This window comes from Rhipicephalus sanguineus, chromosome 7, assembly GCF_013339695.2.
Source record: "Rhipicephalus sanguineus isolate Rsan-2018 chromosome 7, BIME_Rsan_1.4, whole genome shotgun sequence".
NCBI classification, from domain to species: domain Eukaryota; kingdom Metazoa; phylum Arthropoda; class Arachnida; order Ixodida; family Ixodidae; genus Rhipicephalus; species Rhipicephalus sanguineus.
The window spans coordinates 31,882,225-31,902,109 of record NC_051182.1 but is presented as its reverse complement, the minus strand read 5'-3'; the positions used below and the strand labels follow the sequence as shown (position 1 = coordinate 31,902,109).

Below are 19,885 nucleotides of genomic sequence, written 5' to 3'. Positions count from 1 at the left end.
GTGCATTAGCAATTCTCTATTTCCCGCCATATTAAAGTCTACAATATTATGAGTGCTTGTCTCTTTGATAAATGCAAGCAGTTGCATGTAATAGGTTGCCAAAAAGTAATCAGTCGATCACAAAACTACCAAGGGACGTCACTTATTAGAAGTAAATTGTTACGTGCAAGTCTGGTTTATGACAAGGGTAAATGTTTGTGTTAGTGTACTGTGAGTGTGTGTGTGCTGGCTTTAATAGGGACCTCTGTCCTATTGCAGATGTGTTAGTTCCCTCTATGGAGCACCCAAGAAGTTGCGTGCTTTGGACGTTGCCATAAGTGCACCACACGAGCCTCTTCACAAAACTTTGTTGGCCACTCTGTAGCAGTTTGATTTGCTATGTCCTTCAGATTGGAATGGTTGTGTGACCCTGACCACTGTCTGCTGACTCGGATTGGCTATATTGGAATGGGGGAAAATGGGAAATTTGCTTTTTGCACATTTAGTCTCATAAAATTGGGGAGAAAAGAATGGCTGTCATTATGGTGTTGTAAGTTTCAGTCATCAGCATAAACAAATTGTGCCTGTCTTTACAAAGCATTGGTTCCGGCTAGGTAAGGGGTAATGAATACTCTCTTCTTACAAGTCTGTCTAACAATGGAAATGTTCATGAATCTAGCTGAAAGAAAACAGTTTGTAGGCAAGTTACCCCAACACATTGTAGCGGCACTTTTGTTTTGCACTGCACTTTGTTATCCATGATATGAAAGTTTATAGTGAAAATATTGTGTTACTTCATTATGCACTTAGCCTGTCATCCTTTGTGTTTGTGTTTTTGTCTTGTACTTTCAGATCAGCAGAATATCGAAAATAACATCGACCAATGAACTCTCTTTTTTTTTTTCTACTGTGGCACTAACTAAAAAACCTAAATACTCTTAATATATGGGTATATTCTCTTCCACAATGAAATGTGGCACCATTTTTTTTTGTATCAATTTGTTTTGTGATATCTTGTATGTAGAGTTCATTTAATTCATGTTCTTACTTTTATGCAACACTTGGGGCATTTGGTGTGCTCATTATCTGAATATTTTGATGCTTGACTTGCACGGATTCCTTTAGGCTGCCAATACATATGTGGAGCAATAATTGTTCGTGTTGTGCAGAAAAGTGTGCCCGTATTTTATGTGACCCCTAACAGTGATCCTATTTTAGCCCTTGAAAATTGCTTGTTTTGTGTCTTTGTGTTTCTCTTTGTGTTTTTATCTTCTGCTTTCAAATCACTAAGCTATCACAAGCAACATCGACAAAGAAACTGGATCTCTCTTATTTCTACTAAGGCACTAACGGAGGAACCTGACTGCACTGAAATGTGGCTGTGGCTGCATTATCTTCTTCCTTGAAACATGACACAATTTTTTGGATACACGAATAAATTTATTTATACCTTTTTAGTATGTCAAGTTAATTTCATTCATGTTTTATGTTTATATATTGCCAGGTGCATTTGGCGTGCTCATAATATGAATACGTTGATGCCTAATTTGCATGTAATGGTTTAAGAATATGTGTGCATTGTTCAGTGTAATGCATTGAAAGAGCTTTGATCATTTAGGCATGCCGAGATGGTTGTGTAAATGTGGCTTCGATGTTTAGCCGTGGTATTCATTCAGGACAATCGGTTTCATACAGGGGTAAAGTGGAATATCTTCTCATGTGGGTGATCGTGTGAGTGAATAAGTTACTTGTAATCCATTGTATCATTATTTTTCATTGAAGTGGTAAAAAAACTTTTAAGGGGAAATGCGTGGTCTGCCAATGCATATATGTAGCTGTGATTGTGTGTTTTATGCAGAAAAGTGTGCCTGTATCTTCCACCATCGGAAACGCTGATGTTATTTCAACCCATGTAAATGTTTCTTCATTCATATTTTTCAGCTTGTTTCAATTTAATTTGTTTCATTTTTGCATTTTATTTCAAATGCTTTGTGTGTTCAAAAATTGAATGATGCTCTTGCTGCTTTCACTGCATAGATATTTCTGTCTGAAAAAGCAGTGCAATAATCAGATGTAGTGGCACGTCCATAAACAAATTGTGGCTCTAAGTGTAGTACCAGAATTGCATACAAATCAGACCTCTATCGATTCGCAGAAGGTGTTAGGATGGTTTAAGAATAGTATCTATGTAGAGACAATTGGGAGCTTGTGTGGGACTTGTACTGTGTCACTGGACTCTTACACTTTTGTGACATGTGGTTTGGGTAGGCCAAGGTTATGACATACTTAGATGTACACGCTTCTTGACTACCTGCTGCTGCAATCCAGTTTTTTGTAGTGTGTGACTTATAATTTCTCCTTTCTGCCTATGGCTTTGCAGGTTCCTTGTTCTCGGAAACTCCAGAGCAGTACAGTTCACTAGTGACCGTAGAAAGCGGACGGCATACCTGTCGGCAGTGCATCTATGTGACCAAGGAAAGGACTAAAATGGAAAGCCACCTTCGCAAACATGCGGACAAGCTCCTCTACCAGTGCCACTTATGTCCTGCTGAGTTCACTCAGAGACGCACCTTAAAGTACCACATACGCACCCACACAGGAGAGCGTCCCTTTTCCTGTGATCACTGTAGTGCAGCTTTTTTCCGGAAGGCTAACCTCACACAGCACTTGTACACCCACACAGGAGAGCGACCCTTTTCCTGTGATCACTGCAATAAATCCTTTTCACAAAAGGCCACCCTGAAACACCACTTGCGCCTCCACACTGGAGAACGTCCCTTTTCCTGTGACTACTGCAGTGCAACCTTTGTGAAGAAGACCCACCTAACGAACCACTTGCGCACCCACACAGGTGAGCGTCCCTACTCCTGTGACCACTGCGATGCATCCTTTTCGCAGAGGACTTCCCTGACAGAGCACTTGCGCATACACACAGGAGAGCGTCCCTTTTCCTGTGACCACTGCAGTGCAACGTTTATAAAGAAGAGCAACCTCACGAGCCACTTGCGCACCCACACAGGAGAGCGTCCCTACTCCTGTGACCACTGCGATGCATCCTTTTCGCAGAAGACTACCCTGACACAGCACTTGCGCGTACACTCAGGAGAGCATCCCTTTTCCTGTGACCACTGCAGTGCAACGTTTATAAAGAAGAGCAACCTCACGAACCACTTGCGCACTCACACAGGAGAGCGTCCCTACTCCTGTGACTACTGCAATGCATCCTTTTCACACAAGACCAGCCTCATGCAGCATCTTAACACCCACACAGGGGAGCGTCCCTTCTCCTGTTAGCACTGCGATGCATCATTTTCGCACCGAGGCACCCTCGTGAACCACTTGCTGACCCACACAGGAGAACGTCCCTTTTCCTGTGTCCACTGCAATGCATGCTTTTCGAAGAAAGCCAACCTCCGCGACCACATCTCCCGTCTCCATTTGTAGAAAAAGCCCTAAAGGTGAGTAGCATACATACTTTGCTTGTTGAGGGCGGAAGAAGGGTTAATTGATGAATAAATTAATTGATGGAATTAAGTATGGGGGAAGGTAACTGCTTAAGTGCATGAAAAAGCTTCAAATGCCTCAGAAATATAGTTATTACAGTATATGGCTTGTTGAGAAATCTTTCATTGGATGAAAATTTCATATGTGCTGAGTGACATATAGATAGCTATGACATAATGACAAAGGCTTGACTTGCCTTTAATGTGAATTGAATAAAAATGCGTCTGCATGGAACATTCTTGACGTTACTCATTATATACTTATGTACCTATTTAAGGTGGAAATGAGAGGTGTACAGTTGAAGCCAGGGCTTAGCAGCGTGTGTTTCAGTCTTTCCTCCAAACACAAAATATGCTTGGCTTACGTTTTATAAAAATTAATGGCTAAATGTTGTTTCAAATGAACTTAAGTTTTGTGAAATTCATTATGCAACGATGTATCTGATTTACAACAGGGCCGTTTAGGTCGAGGTTGGCCGTGCATTGTAGATAGAAAATTATCGTTATTATGAACCGGCACGTGGCATCTTCGTCCTCTTCTTCATCGCTTTCCTCTTCTGCTTCCCTACCAGAACATGTGCGCCGGTTTTTCCGCCTAGGGATGCAATAACTTGATAGGTGAGAGAACAAGTACAGAGAGAGAAAGAAAGAAAAAAAAATTTGTGGCGGAAAATTCTTTTTTTCCGAGGCGGAATTCGAACTTGCGTACCCACGATCCGAATGCGAGCATCCTGACTATTCGGCCATCAAGGCACGCCGGCAGGGCAGAGCATAGCCTTGTAGTATAGTCTAATGGAGCAAGGTGGTGGGAGAAGGAAGTGAAGGTGAGGAGGAGGGAAATGAGGATGGAAGAAAGGCGAGAGTCTGACTAAAGAGGGAGAGAGAGAAAGAAAGAAACAGAGAAAAGGACAGAAGGCCAGAGCCCATCTAGACAGAAAGATAGAGAAACAAAAACATAGAAACAGAAAAAGAGGAAGCAAGGGAAGAAAGAGAAGAGGTGTTAGAAAGCAAGAGATAAACACCGAAAAAGATAGAAGGCAAGAGACCGACCACAGAGAGATAGAGAAAGAAATAAATGGAAGAAACAGATAAAAAGATTGAAGGCGGGAGGCTGTCTACACAGAGAGAGAGAGAAACAAAGGCATGGAAAGAAAGAGAACGAGAAAAAAAAGAAAAGAAAGGGAAGAAAGAGAGAACAAGAGAGACAAAAAATAGATGGTGAAAGAGATAAAAATACACAAAAAAAGTTTTAAAAAAAAGAAAGCATAGCCATGTACAGTACAGTATAGCAGGTATAGTTTGCCGTGTGACCTGGAAAAATTATCTCCATGAACCAGCCAGGTGCTTTCTTCGTTAACCTCTTTATCTTCACCCTCTTCTTCCTCTTTTGCTTATAGTCCACCATCTCTGCTGTGACTCAAGCCTTGGGTGACTTTGTGCAACCTAGGCTAATTTTTTTTATGACTGTGTTCATAGGCGTATCTACCGGGGGGCCAAGGGGGGACGCTAGCCCCCCCCCTCTTTCGACAATGGTCATTGTCGGCTGCAGATTGGGAAACTAACAAGTGAGACAAAGTTTTACTTGAACACAGCAATCACGTTATTATGTAATAAAACTTGTTCTATGAATCTGCTGTGATGACTGTCCTCCATGTTTCATGATCACGCGCTGTAATCGTCTGAAAGTATCTATTATGCGCATATGAATTCGTCTCACCAGCTGCTATAAGTACTGTATCTTTTAACCCTTTCAGACGCCACCCATGAAGAACTGTCTCTAAATGTGTCAAATTTACACAACGTTATCTCAGGGCACTCGATATATTCTATTGCTACAAAAATAGTGTCATAATACATTGATTTATCCGTTTTACAGTAATTAATATTAATTTTTTTCTAATTAAATATATATATTTATCCATAACTTGTTCGTGTTCCGTTTTTGCATAAATAGAACCAAATTTCATGCTACAAATATAGTTCAAATTTCTTTTCGGTTATGTTTATTTCAAGCAAAGAAAAATGGTACTTTTGACGTGGCTCGCGGAAAGCGGCAAGTCAAACGGCTCATCAAACATGGTAGTCCCTTCAGCAAAGTGATTGCATGAAATAGTACACTACAAAATGTAGTTAAATGAAGACACCTTTAAGAAGCAGGATGTTCAATTCATTCAAACCCCAAAGGATATTTTTCTTTCTTAGCCATTAGTCAACACAACTAGCAAAATTAAGTGATGTACACAATTGTGTACAAATGTCTCAGTGGGTTAAACAAATATCAGAAGGAGGGTATTGATTTTAACAATGTCTGTAAAAAAGAGTTGCGCGAATATTTTGTCTGAACTGTACTAAACAGTGCTATCTGTTCTTACCGCTACACACTTCTTTCATAGTACAATGTAGTAAATTTTTGAAATATTTGTGCTGTAACAATATATTGATGTAAACCTGTTTAAAGCCAGCATGTTTAAATTACGTATCATGATCAGATGTCCTTACCTTTTAGTATACTGTACTTCTCTTTCCGTTTATGTATGCGCGTGTATACAGTGTATATATGTGTGTCATATGTCTACCAATACTCTATATGCTTACTTTGTTTTTTTTCTACTTTAAATATCCTTTCTTCACTTTGTACGCTTATGCTGCCTAGAAATGTGTGTGTATGCTGCCTTGTATGTGGGCCCCCAGGCACCTTCAAGCTGCATTTCGCCACTTTTCGCCTGGGGTGCCCCCAGCTATTATGTTGGAAATAAACTTTCTTGATTCTTGAAGGAGGCGATTTTATGGCACACGAAAAATTTTTGACGAATAGCGAAGAACAAATAACCAACAATATGCTGTATTGAAAATAGTTTTTATTTTTTACGTAGTTGTGCGTAAGTGATCATTACGCAGTGGATCCCTTACGCTTCATTTGTTGCATCGTGTTACGAGCAGGTGCTGTGAGCATGACCCAGAAAGTTTCGGCCAATAATTAACAGCTGACGACATATACGGATGGAAGGAAACAGTGCAGGGTAGTCTAACGTTTTAATCGCCCACACTTTTTCAAAGAAAATTTGAGCTTACACAATTTACATAGGCGTACTTGGGAGCGCCGGAGCGGACGAGTAAAGGGCCACTTAACCTCTTTTCTCTCCACACACCGCCCAAGCTGGGAAGAGCAGGGCAAGGAACGACACCTACTATATAAATTCGTAGTCATTCATAATCTCATATACACAACCAGTTCAATGTGGTTTCCATAAAAATTAATTGAAAGAACTTGGTCTTTTTCTTCAGAAAGCCTTGACATTATAGGGCCCTCATATATACTGTAAAAAAATTTGCACTCGGCTTATTCTGAAGATTTCTCGAAGTACCTTGCTTTTAAAGCCGCATGTTTTGTTTAATAATAATATATGGCGTTTTACGTGCCAACACCACGATATGATTATGAGGCATGCCGTAGTGGAGGGCTCCAGAAATTTTGACTGTCTTGTGTTCGTTAACGTGCATTGACATTGCACAGTACTTGGGCCTCTGCCATTTCGCCTTCAACAAAATGCGACCGCTGAGGCCGGGATCGAACCCGCGACCTTCAGGTCAGCAGGCGAGCTAGCACTGTAACGACTACACCACCGTGGTGGACTTTTTGTTTAACAGTCATAGCAGGTTCTTCATATTCATTGTATTTACGACGCCAAACCGAGTCTGTGATTTTTGCAGACAGAATGCACAGATTAAGAACAGCTTAACTGTGGCTGTACTTTTTAAAATTGACGATAATTTTTCCATAATGTTATGAAATGCTGCTGTGTTGTCGCGGTATAGGGCAGCCCAGCTTACACAATCTGTTTGTGCACCTTCTTCCTTGATATTAGACAAGTTTTGAAAAGCAAGATATTTCTCAAATCCAACAAGCATTGTTTTATTTGTCCAACCCTTTTGTAATCCCCTCCTGGAAACCTTCAGGTATGAATATATGACCATAGGCGTGCGCACAGGGGGGGCAGGGGGGGCGGTCGCCCCCTCTAATCACCTAAGAGGGGGGGGGGGGGGCAAAATATGCCCCATACATTGACTTAGTAGGGTGGGGGGGGGATGCTGCGATGAACCTTTGCCCCCCCTGATGGGCAACCCTGTGCATGCCTATGTGTATGAGCAAACTCCTACAATAAGATTTCGCAGTCCGAAACCTTTACCCACCTTCCATCCATTCCACTCCTAAACTAACGAAATCAAAGCTCAAGCAATAGAAGTTCGCTTACTTTTTTAGTGCACTTTAAATAGACAGAATGGAACATGTGCGAGCAGTGCTGATGGAATGAAAAAGGTTGTCGTGCCGTACATGCACAACGCTTCACATGCTTTAAAGAAAATTGGCCGAAAGGTGAAGGTAGATGTGCTATTTTCCACTCCACAGAAACTAATCGGCATTTGCAAGGCCACAGACCCGTTAGCAAAGAAACGTACAGGATGTGTAAAGAAATATCAGCCTCCGTTTCTCTCATGTATAAACAATGTGGTGTACTGCTTCCCATTCTCTTGTGGGAAAGTTTACATCGGACAGTCGGGGAGATGCCTAAACGATAGGCTAAGAGAACACAAACAGAAGGTGGGTCGATATCGGGATGGTCACGTGTCTGTACATTGTAATGATTATGGATGCGAAGCCTTGTTTAAAGAGTGCATCGTTGTGTATAGGAATGCCAATAAAAATACGCGAGAGATTGTGGAAGCCGCCCTAATAGCGAAGGCTGGTAACAGCTGTGTCAGCTGCCCTTCGTTGGCACTGACTGCAAATGAATTTGCCTTTCTGGACGCGGCAGGTTTTTATGTGCGGTGTTTGGGCCATCTTCTGTGTATGGATCTACATATACCGTTACTTCTGAGAATAAACATTCATTTGAAAGTTAGCGCTTGTCCCGTTTTGTCTTCCTTGTCCCTGTCGGCTAGCGCTATGGTGCCTTTTGATGCATTTAACCAACTAGCCCAAAAAGCAACATTGACAAACTTTATACCTAGATGTGTTCACCCTTTATGCAATCATAGTATACACAATGCACATGTGCTCTTCGTAGTCTTATGAAAGCTCATTTGACATACTAAGCTTCCGTTAAAATTTACTTTACCATAGTTGAGAACATATAACCATAGTTGCTCGTAAAATTCCAATTTTGCAGTTACCAAAATGGAACAGAATCGTTTATTCTTAATTCACGAGAAACAGGCAGTACACAATGCGCGGACTCCTTACTCATTTGATTATTGACCGGCTCTTTGTCCTAAGAGGTGTTAGCAGAACAACTCGGTATCTAGCTGAAATAGGGGTGATTATACTGCCTGCTGTATAATCTCGTGAAAGCAGTGCATTTGTGAAGGACATATTTACACTCTTCACCATGATGTATTAGCTTACGTATGATTTCTTGAAATAGCAGCTGGTTGACGTTCTATGGTGAAGAAAGAAAGAAATCTCAACAATACCTTGGTTTGGGCGAGTTGGTCCATCATTAGTGAAAACTTGAAAGCGCGAACGACGAAGACGAAACACATACAACAGGACTTGCGCTTAACTTGCAACTGGCGTTTATTGGAAACGAACATCGTGATATACCCCTGCATCAAGCTCATGCATATGCACTCGTCATCCCACAAAAGATAGCGTGGGTTTATTTTGAAAACATGATATTTGAAAACAAATCTACGGTGTATCAATGTACGTCGAAAGAAAAGCCACTTCATTTTCTTTTAACAGCAAAGAGGGGCTGCTGCACACAAGAAGATAGCTAACCGACATAATATCAATCTAGTTTTTTCAGCGCCTTGCAGACTATCAGCTGTCTGCAACCTTCAAAGGACCAAGAAACACATGCAGTGTCACACCAATCATAAGACTGTCTACACTGTGTGTACTGCAAACGTAGTGTACCATATTCCTTTGAGTTGTGGACGTGTCTACATTGGACAGACTAGTCAATGCTTCAATGACAGGGCGAGACAGCACAATAACGATGTCAGAAAGGGATTTGGTAGCCACTTGGCAGAACATTGCAAACAATGTGCTTGTACCCCTTTATTTTGCAACACCACTTTTCTGAAAAAAAGCAGTTCAAAAACAGAACGCGAAATCGTCGAGGCTTACTTGATAAAGAAAGCAGGTGATAAGTGTGTCAGCAGCCCCTCTTTGCTGTTAAAAGAAAATGAAGTGGCTTTTCTTTCGACGTACATTGATACACCGTAGATTTGTTTTCAAAATAAACCCACGCTATCTTTTGTGGGATGACGAGTGCATATGCATGAGCTTGATGCAGGGGTATATCACGATGTTCATGTCCAATAAACGCCAGTTGCAAGTTAAGCGCAAGTCCTGTTGTATGTGTTTCGTCTTCGTCGTTCGTGCTTTCAAGTTTTCACTAAAGAAATCTCATGTTTTACCATAGGAACTTTATTCTAACACTAATTGTTCGTAGACTCGTAGAACTAAAAAGGCACACAGACTGGATAGCACTGACATATGCATTAGGTTCACACATTTGCAATATTGGTTGCTCTTTGTGGCCTGGTGACACACACACCTAGCTTTTTATACTCTTGAATGTGCTGTGGTTTCCACAATAGTATTCTCTGAAAAACAAGGAATAATCCAAATCTGCATTTGATAATGCATGCTATATATCTCGGCAAACATTGTCTGGAAGCAATGTTAAGTCTTTCAATAAGGAGCACCTCGTGTTGCAGTCTCCCACCATCACGTCATTACAAGTTCGCTTTGTTCTTTTGCTGTTTATGAGGAATGAAAGAAGTCGTAATTTGAATAAATGTGTACAGCAGCAACCGTGGAAGACTTTCTTCACATTCCAAGATTTGTGCGACAGTGATATTTCTTGATCTAGGAACGGGTGACATGTTTATTGTGGAATGTCTTATTCAGCAACATATTAGAAGCACTGTCCACTGAATGAGTGTGGCAGAAGGTTGTTGGGAGATGTGCTTTTCAAGGAGGGTCCATTGTGAGTGAGGCAGTGGACAGATAGAAATTACTCTCTGCAACTGCCAGGTGGTGGTGTACAAAAAAAAAAAGTACTCCAGCCTTGTGAAGTAGCTTTGGCATGATCACTCATTGGTAAGTGTTGCTGTGTGTTTTTTGGATAAATGTATGTTTTGCCCAGTGTTGGATGCAGTAACTCTGATCGGCGAGAGTACGAGTACATAGAGAAAGAAAGGGGTGGAAGAAATACATAAACAGATAGAATAAAAAAAAGACAGAGTAACAACATAGACGGAAACATACACAAAAGTTTTTTTGTGATTGAATAAACAGAGAGCAGATAGAAATAGAGAGAAAACATACCATAGGCGCACATAGTGAAGCAAGGAGGTGGGAAAGGGAAGTGAAGAAGAGTGAAAAGGGTGAAGCATAGCATAGTGATGAATAGCCGTGCAAGGGGTGGGAAGGGGAAGTGAGGAGGTAGAGGAGGAAGGAACGCCACCATTTCTGATGATTCCTTAGTCTTTGCACTAGGTACTTACCACCATTTTTTTTTTCAAAGTATTTTCTTGGCATGAAACAAGCACTACAAGATATCTGGAACGCTATTTCAACAATCTGCATAGTGTACCTTTAAGGAAAAAGTGTAAAAAGTCCGCACTTTATTTCCCGGCATCAACATCAACAAGGCAAAACAGTGCCGGTTGAAATAGTCGAACATGGAGTGCAAACAAATACTAATCACGTTGATTTGCTTGTCTCAACCACTGGCGTAGCCAGAGGGGGTTGCGGGAGGCGGTCAAACATGCCCCTCCCTTGTAATTTTGCATGTGTATTTATGCGGGAACATACAAAAAGTATGGTTATTCAACTTCCCTCCCTGATCACCCTCCCGAGAATTATTTTCTGGCTACGCTACTGGTCTGAACCATCACTGTAGGAAGGTGTGGGTGCGGGCTAGTAGGAGCGCACAAAGAAGCGACGAGGTGAAGCGCTGTCCTCGTCGTTTTGTGCACCTTCTCGCGCTAAAGCTTTAACATAGCAGAACAGTTGCATCATTCAGAGGAACCCCGATTATACGACTTTGAGGGAACGACGCAAAACCGTCGTATAATCGAAAAACGAAGAATTTAAGCATTACTCAATCTTGCAAATAAACGGGTGCAGAGAGCTCTATGAGTACAGACCGCGTGCTTGAGGCACGAACTGCTCCGAGGAAAGTGGATTAAGAAAAGGCGTGAGCGTATCTTGAATTTCACGTTTTAAAAAATTGAATTTTACGCGAATAGCCTTTCTCACAAAACGAGTCCGAAAATCCCTCCACGTTAGGACAAAGCTTTGGTTTGGATGAAGTACGAAACCGAAACCCCGTAGCAACAGCCTTTCACGGGAGTGTTCAGATGCAGTGTCATCGCCATCACTAAATCGCAATGGAGCGCATATTCAAGATGAACCTTTAACTATAAATGCTCTGCGGTATTTTAGCTATGGTCGCTGGAATATAATTTAGCTCGTTTATGTCCGTTCATTTCGTGCGCGATTGCGGGAGGCCTGTGTGCGTCTATCTGTTCTCGGTTTAAGTGTAATCGGTGATGAGCCGCTTTCATTATGAAAGCTCACTTCAAGAGTGTTATTTTACGCGCTGAGCTTACTGCGTCGCGTCGTTTTTGCTTGCGCGAGGCCTGTGAGCGTGTTGACCAGGAAAATGTTTTACCGGCCGAAGATGGGAAAATATCCGGACCTGAAAGGCTAGCTTGCTGACAATCACAAGCAACTCCATGTCGATCATACAACTAGGCACTATAATACAACTTTAGAAGTCTGCGGCATTTCCTCCTCGAAGGCGGACGCGAACAAGCTGCGCCAGTGGGCGCCACTCCAGACTGACCTTGACGACATTACGAGCCGGACGGGCAGTGGCCTTTGGAGAACATTGCCGAGTGCATGACCGGGACTATTACTTTAGTCGCGAAGGCCATCGGCTCGCGTGCTTTGGTCATCTGAGCGGGGTCTCTTCTGACCACGACCTCTCGTGCTTCTGACTTCTTAAGTCCTATCCAACTATAGGTAGCGGCCCTTGAATACGCACGCGATATTGGCATATCCAGAAGCGATCCTTAAGGTCAGGCAAACTAACGACTGCAGGATGGATTGCCAAAATATAATTTTCCAATTCTTTAAAGACAAATTGCGCTCTTCTCTCTCTCTTTGTAATCGTGAACATGGGGCCATGTCGATTTTAGAGTAGAAAGCTGGTATCATTACAGCCGGGTAAATTTTGATTTTGAACAGGCGAAAGTTGGCTGTGCGTCAGATTCGAGTAAATAGGATAATTTTTTTTTGGCACGGTAGCAGAGAGGCGAGCTATGTGGTGGGTTGGCTTAAAACTGCTTCATTTAATGGTGGTTCTTAATTAGTTACTTATGCTGGGTTCTTGCCCGGACTAAAACGATATGCTGTTAAATGCGAGTCATCGCATGAGCGGGGGACGTATAATTGAGTTTCCACTGTATATTCTGTTGGATGGCGCGACCACACTTGAGCAATCGATATTTCTTGCAATATTCAAGCTTTCAATATTGCACTGCCCAGTAGCACTTGTCTCTTGGATAAATGTAATACAGTCAGATATAGCTTAAGAAGTCTGGAGAGGCCCCGTCCAGGTGACAGAAGCACGCTAGACGATCACCTCTGCATCTCAAGAAATAGTCCCGCAATGTTTTCCGAAGGCGGTGTCACCAGCTGTTCGGCTTTTGACATCAAACTGAAGTTCGCACCCGTTGGTGAAGGCTTGCGTGCACCCTCATTTGAGGAGGCAATACCGAATACTTCTATAGTTGTATCCAACAATAGTTGCATGTACTTGGTTGCCAAAAAGTAACAACTTTATCAGAAAACTACCAAGAGATGTCACTTATTACAAGTAACTTGTTACGTGCAAGTCTGGTTGATCCAAAGGGTGAATGTTTGTCTGAGTGTACTTTGTGTGTGTGCTGGCTTTAATAGGGATCTCTGTCCTATTGCAGATGTGTTAGTTCCCTCTATGGAGCACCCAAGAAGTTGCGTGTTTCGGACATTGCCATAAGTGCACCACACGAGCCTCTTCACAGACCTTTGTTGGCCATTATATAGCAGTTTGATTTGTTATGTCCTTCAGATTGGGATGGTTGTGTGACTCTGACCACTGTTTGCTGCTATGGATTGGTTGTATTGGAATGGGGGAAAATTGGAAATTTGCTTTTTGCACTGTTAGTCTTATGAAATTTGGAAGAAAAAAATGGCTGTCATTATGGTATTTGGTTCAGACATCAGTGTAAACAAATTGTGCCTGTCTTTACAAAGAATTGGTTCCGGCTAGAAAGAGGGTAATGCGTATTCTTGTCTTACAAGTCTGTCTAACAATGGAAATGTTCTTGAAACTGTAGCTTATAGGAAAAAGTTTTTAGGCAAGTTACCACAACACTGTGGAGTGGCACTTTGGCTTTGTACTGCAGTCTGTGAACTATGATTTTGAAAGTTTACAGTGGAAATATTGTGTTACTTTAAATATACACACAGCCCTGTCATTCTTCATGTTTGTGTTTTTGTGTTGTACTTTTAGATAGGCAGGATATCAGAAGTAACATCAACCATCTAACTCGATCTACTTTCTTTCTACTGTGGCACTAACCGATGAACCTGAATGCACTGAAATGTGGCTGCATTTTCGTCCTCTAAAAATGACACCATTTTTTAATACATGCACAAGCTTTTTTTCATTCATTTTCTTATGTTTGTATATTGCTAGGTGCATTTGGTGTGCTCATATTGTGAATATGTTGATGCCTAATTTGCATGTAATGGTTCAAGCTCATGTGTGCATTGTTCAGTGTGAGACACTGAAAGAGCTTTAATAATTTACGCATGCTGAGATGGCTTTCCGATTGCGGCTTCAATGTTTAGCCATCATAATCATTCAGGACAATCAGTTCCATACAGGGGTAAAGTGGAATATCTTCTTGTGTGGGTGATCGTGTTAGTGAATAAGTTACTTGTAGTAATTCATTGTATCGTCATTCTTTCATTGAAGTATAAAACATTAATGTGATACGTGTGAACTCTGCTAATACATATATGTAGCAGTAATTGTTTGTGTTATGCAGAAAAGTATCCCTGTATTTTTCACCACCAGAAGCACTGGTGCTATTTCAACCTACGTAAATGTTTCTTTTTTCATATTTTCCAGCTTGATTGAATTTGACATTTCTCACTTGCATTTCATTTCACATGCTTTGTGTGTTCAAAAATGGAATGATGCTTTTGCTGTCCTACACTGTATAGATACTTGTGTGCAAAAAAAGCAGTGCCAAGATTAGCTGTAGTGGCAAACGTCCATAAAAAATTGTGTCTCTACATGTAGTTTCAAAATTGCACACAGATCAGACCTCTATCTATTGGCAGCAGGTGTTCGGATGTTTTAAGCATAGTATTTATGTAGAGAGAGTTGGGGGTACTGTGTCACTGGACTTTTGCCCTTCGGTGGGATGTGGCTTGGGTAGGCCAAGGTTATGACATACTTAGAAGTATAGCAACACTTCTTGATTGCTGCAGTTGTGGTTTACGTAGTGTGTGACGCATAATTTACATTGCATTCCTGTCTTCCTGTGGCTTTGCAGGTTTCGTCTCATTGGAGTCTCCAGAGCAGTACAGTTCACTAGAGACTGTAGAAAGCGGATGGAATACCTGTCGGCATTGCACCTATATGACGAAGGAAAGGATGAAAATGGAAAGCCACCTTCGCAAACATTCGGGGAAGCCCCTCCACCAGTGCCACTTATGTCCTGCTGAGTTCACTTATAACCGCTCCCTCGTAAACCACATACGCACTCACACAGGAGAGCGTCCCTTTTCCTGTGACCACTGCAGTGCATCTTTTTCGCAGAAAGCCACACTGAATGATCACTTGCACAGGCACACAGGAGAGCGTCCCTACTCCTGTGACCACTGCAATGCGTCTTTTTCGCACCGAACAACCCTCACGCAGCATTTGCGCACCCACACGGGAGAGCGTCCCTTTTCCTGTGACCGCTGTGATGCATCTTTTTCACACCGGACCACACTGAAGAGGCACTTGAGCACCCACAGCAGAGAGTGTTCCTTTTCCTGTGTCTATTGCAATGCATCCTTTGCTCAAAAAGGCAAGCTCAGCGACCACATCTCCCGTCACCATTCATAGAAAAAGCTTTAAAGGTGAGTAGCATACGGACTTGTCAAGGGGAGGGGGGGGAGAAGGGTTAATTGATGAAATTAAGTATGAGAAAAGGTAACTGCTTACACCCTTTGAGGATCGAATCTTTTCGCGAGATGCACTCCAAAGATGTGTAATTCTTTTATTGCTGAATTAAATTCTCAGACAATTCTATTTAAGAAAAAATTGTCTAAATTTTTTTTGCGTGACCGTAATGTGACAAAGAAATAATTTTTTTTGTTACACATGGTTTATTCATGAGTGACATCAAGCAAAATCCTAACAAAACATATACTGTTTTCATGAATAAAGATTATGCATTGTATTAAACATAGCTCACAGACATACACAAGTATGCTTGGGGAATAGTCCACATCGGAAGAATCGCCGCTCGACACACTAGCAGCAGAGCAACTGGCGCGCACTTTCGTAGCGTAAGCAAACTGTGTGAGTGAGCGCATGGAAGAAAACTGTGTGGTTATACGCCCGTCCGGGAAGCAAAACGAGTGAAAAAGCTGTAATTATCTTTCGTCTTATCGCCAACAACATGGAGTTAGTTTTTCCGAGTCCCCAAAACAGGGAAACGCAACCATTCCATCCCGACCTGGATGCAGCATGTATTGAACCTGTGATGTTAACAAATGGGAAGATTGCCGTCATGGATGAACTTTCAAAAATGGTCTTCTTTCTTGAAAAAGGAAAATGTAATGGTAAAAGTTGTCAATTAAAAGGAACGAGCCATTTACTTTTGATTGAGGTATGAAGATGTGTGTTAAATGTGGCACCACATGGTTGAAGTTGCATCTCAATGTGAACCAATATGCACATTTTCTCAAATTCGGGATTTAAAAAAAAATTTCATTGAACTTGCAGGCGTCATTGATTGAAGAATATTTTTAATACAATACAGGAGACCCACGATTATTCAACATTAGATAATTGAAACTTTTGGTTCATTGAAACATATATCAGAGTTTTTGTTAATGAGGTATATTAAAACCGTTTATTTCATACAGCTCCATTGCGTTAATATGGTTATTTCATATTTTTTGCTTGCCCATGCCTGGAGAATGTCTACTGCCTTGGTCACATATTGCGAAACATTTGCATTGTCATATCATTGGCAGTTACAAATAAAGCAACTTGCCTGCCTATACTTGTCAAGGCAAACAAATTAGCCAAACCTAGTGCGCTAACAATGGCGTGTTGATTGTAGAGGAAAGAAAATACGGCACATCTCGCGCACTGTGAGAATCAATGTAATGCGAAGCAGTGAATGAGGTACTGCATACACCACATTGTTTGCCTTTGACACAAACCAAGGCATTCATGTCATGACATGTTGTTCACTATGAACATGGTGGCCATGCGTGCATGCATGCACTGTCGTGAGCAATATTGAGCAATGTGAGGTGGACCACTGCATTCATGCTTATTTAGCAATTAATTGTAATTTACTTGTATTGATGTGACGAGTTTCCACAGATACTTTTCCGCTTTGAGTATTTATTGCCATGAGCACTCATGAATACATGAATTTCATGTTATGCCCAGTCGTATATGTTGCTTGTACACTTATGTCATGGCATTCCACCGTTGGTGTACATCAAGTTAATGAAACGGTCCAAAGATCACCAGAACTGTGCCATGTAAATCATGGTGTAGATGACATGATATTCATGTTGTGATATTTCATGTATGTTCCTTATACACTCATGCCATGTCATGCGAATTTTCGTGTACCGTGTCATGTAAATCATGATGTACATAATATGCATGCCATGATATTCATATTATGATCTGTCATTTATTTTGGAAAGACTCATGCCATGGCATGCCAATTTCAGTGTAAGTGTATATCAAGTTAACGAAGTGGCCACTAGGGCACCAAGACCGTGTCGTGTAAACCAAGGCACACAGGACATGCACATCATGTGTGTCCGTGCTGCATGTGGCAAAGGTCGCAGCTGCTGGCCACTTGGAGGCTGGTGCTTCTTATCTTTAGCTCATCAGCCATGATTACAAAGGCAGGGTGAGCTGAGATGACTGGTCACTAGCTGTGCCCTGTCTTACCACATGCTATGTTTAGCCAATCGTGGTATCTCAAATGTTTTGGTGGCATATCATTGCAAAACGCAGTGTGAACGTTGTTCCTAAAGGTGGTCCTGACCTTAGGCATGCCGCTCTGGGGCAGTCTCTGTCATTGTTTGGAAGGTAATATATATGTTTGAAATGAAAGAAAATGGAAGCTGAGGAGGTCGATTTCTGGAATTCATAATTTAACGAAGCCAATAGACAGTGAGAGCCAAGGAAACTGTGAAGAAGATCGCATAATTTTTACGTGATGGAATGCAAATGAATCATTAAGAAAGAAACTGGAAGTAAGATGAAGAAAGTGCATTCAGGTGGATCGGTCCCTCTTCTGAATCATAAAAGTTAAGGCCTTGACTTTTGTCAGATTTTACACCTCCAGGTAGCATGCGAGGATTTATTAAAGGGGCCATGACACCCAATTTTTGATCATAATTTGTGTTATTTGGGTTAATCCTCGTGCATGTACAAATAAGCTGGCAAAGTCTTAGCGCATTCGGGCAAGCACTTAATTTGTAACTGAATATCTTTATAAACACGCGAGCTGCCTTTCACTCAGGCAACACTGGTGCACTTGCGAGCCGTGATGTAGCTTGCTGACGAGCCTTGACGTAACGAGCAGCTTGCAGCGCGAGTGTCTGCATTCCGGCGAACAATATTGTTCCCTGGTCAGCTGCGTGTGAAATTGGGATATTTTAGCTTTCTTTAGCTTGGCACTGAAACTGAACGATTTGCCGCAGCTGAAATTTTGGTAAAAGACGATGGCTCCGATACATGCAGCCCATCACGCCACACATGCCATGGCAAAACGGCAGTTGCCGGTGGTGGGCGCGGTTTATGCCTAGTGACTTCTATTGCGTGTTTTGCACAAATATTATTTACAGTCCACTTATGTATCGGCATAATAGACCCTCTCCTTCTAGAACACACAATTAGGTTGCGCGAAAAAACACGGACAAAGAGGAGTACACAGGACGGGCGCAACCTAATTATGTGTTGAAGATTGCACCAACTAGCCCAAACGAAAGCTTTACTGCTCTCCTACTATTTTTCGCTGAAAACCTCACGTTGTTGGGTGAACATGTCGTTATGGCCCCTTCAATCAGTTCAAATTAACCAAAGAAGTTCATGTGCCATCTTACATCAGCACTTGAAAGGATGTTCCAAACCTGACTCAGGTCTGGAGTAGCCGCGCTGAATAACACTTTCTGAAATGTTTCGACAGCGGAGCTGCCCTTAAGTGCCGATTGAATTACAAGAAAGTGTTCCGAAATCGCCAAATTTTTACAGCATGAAATGCTTCAGTAACATGTTCAAAACAGAAAAGAACTTGCGAAAACGTTTTACAGCTTAAAGAAATGCTTTATTCATCATATTTCGCACCGTCATGTAATACCCAGGCCCGTAGCCAGAAAAAGTGACAATTTCTCATGATGAGCTCAGCTCGTCATAAGCCTTTAAGGGGTTAAGCCTAGCATTGGCTGGAACGGCTGAACAGAAATTGCCATCGTCTTGAAACGACATGCGCTCTCTTCATCCTTTTGACCTACTGCTTCGCTCCCAGAGCACGTGTTCCCATTTCCTCAGCATGGGATGCAATAATTCTGATGGGCGAGATAACGAGTGCAGAGGGAGAGAAAGGAAGAGAGAGGGAAAGAAAAAAAAACTGATAGAAAGAGAAACAGAGAAATTCTTTGCGCGCCGGGACTTGAAATCGCGTATCCATGATCCGAAGGCGAGTATCGCAACCACTTGGCTGTCCAGGCACGCTAGCAGAACATAGCATAGCCTTTTATAGTATGGTATAACAATGAGGTAGGAAAGGGAAAAGCAGGAGAGGAAGTAGTAAAGCATAGCATATTAATAATGAAAAGTAGAGGGAGAGAAATAAAAGACAAAAAGAAGGAGAAAGCTAGTGAGAATAGAGAGATAGAAAGAGCATAGGAATAGAGGGAGAAAGAAAGGAAAGAAAGACAAGGAATTGGGGAAAAAGAGATAAATAGAAATAGACAGAAAAAAGGGAAAAAATATAGAGCGAATTACATAAAGAAAAAAAAAGATAAAACTAAATAGAATCAAAGAAGGCTGCCTAGCTCCGCACTTCCTTTA

General features: G+C 41.7%; 1 protein-coding gene across 1 annotated transcript in view; it reads left to right on the top strand.

Moving 5' to 3' along the window:
* The first annotated feature begins 2,217 nt into the window (after positions 1–2,217).
* LOC119399368 (gastrula zinc finger protein XlCGF8.2DB-like) overlaps positions 2,218–19,885 on the top strand; it is a 28,307-nt gene continuing 10,639 nt past the window's right edge. Inside the window, exon 1 of the mRNA XM_049417677.1 lies at positions 2,218–3,441. Coding sequence (XP_049273634.1) covers positions 2,467–3,273 — 807 coding nt within the window. The 5' untranslated portion in view covers positions 2,218–2,466 and the 3' untranslated portion in view covers positions 3,274–3,441. The remainder of the gene's footprint in view (positions 3,442–19,885) is intronic.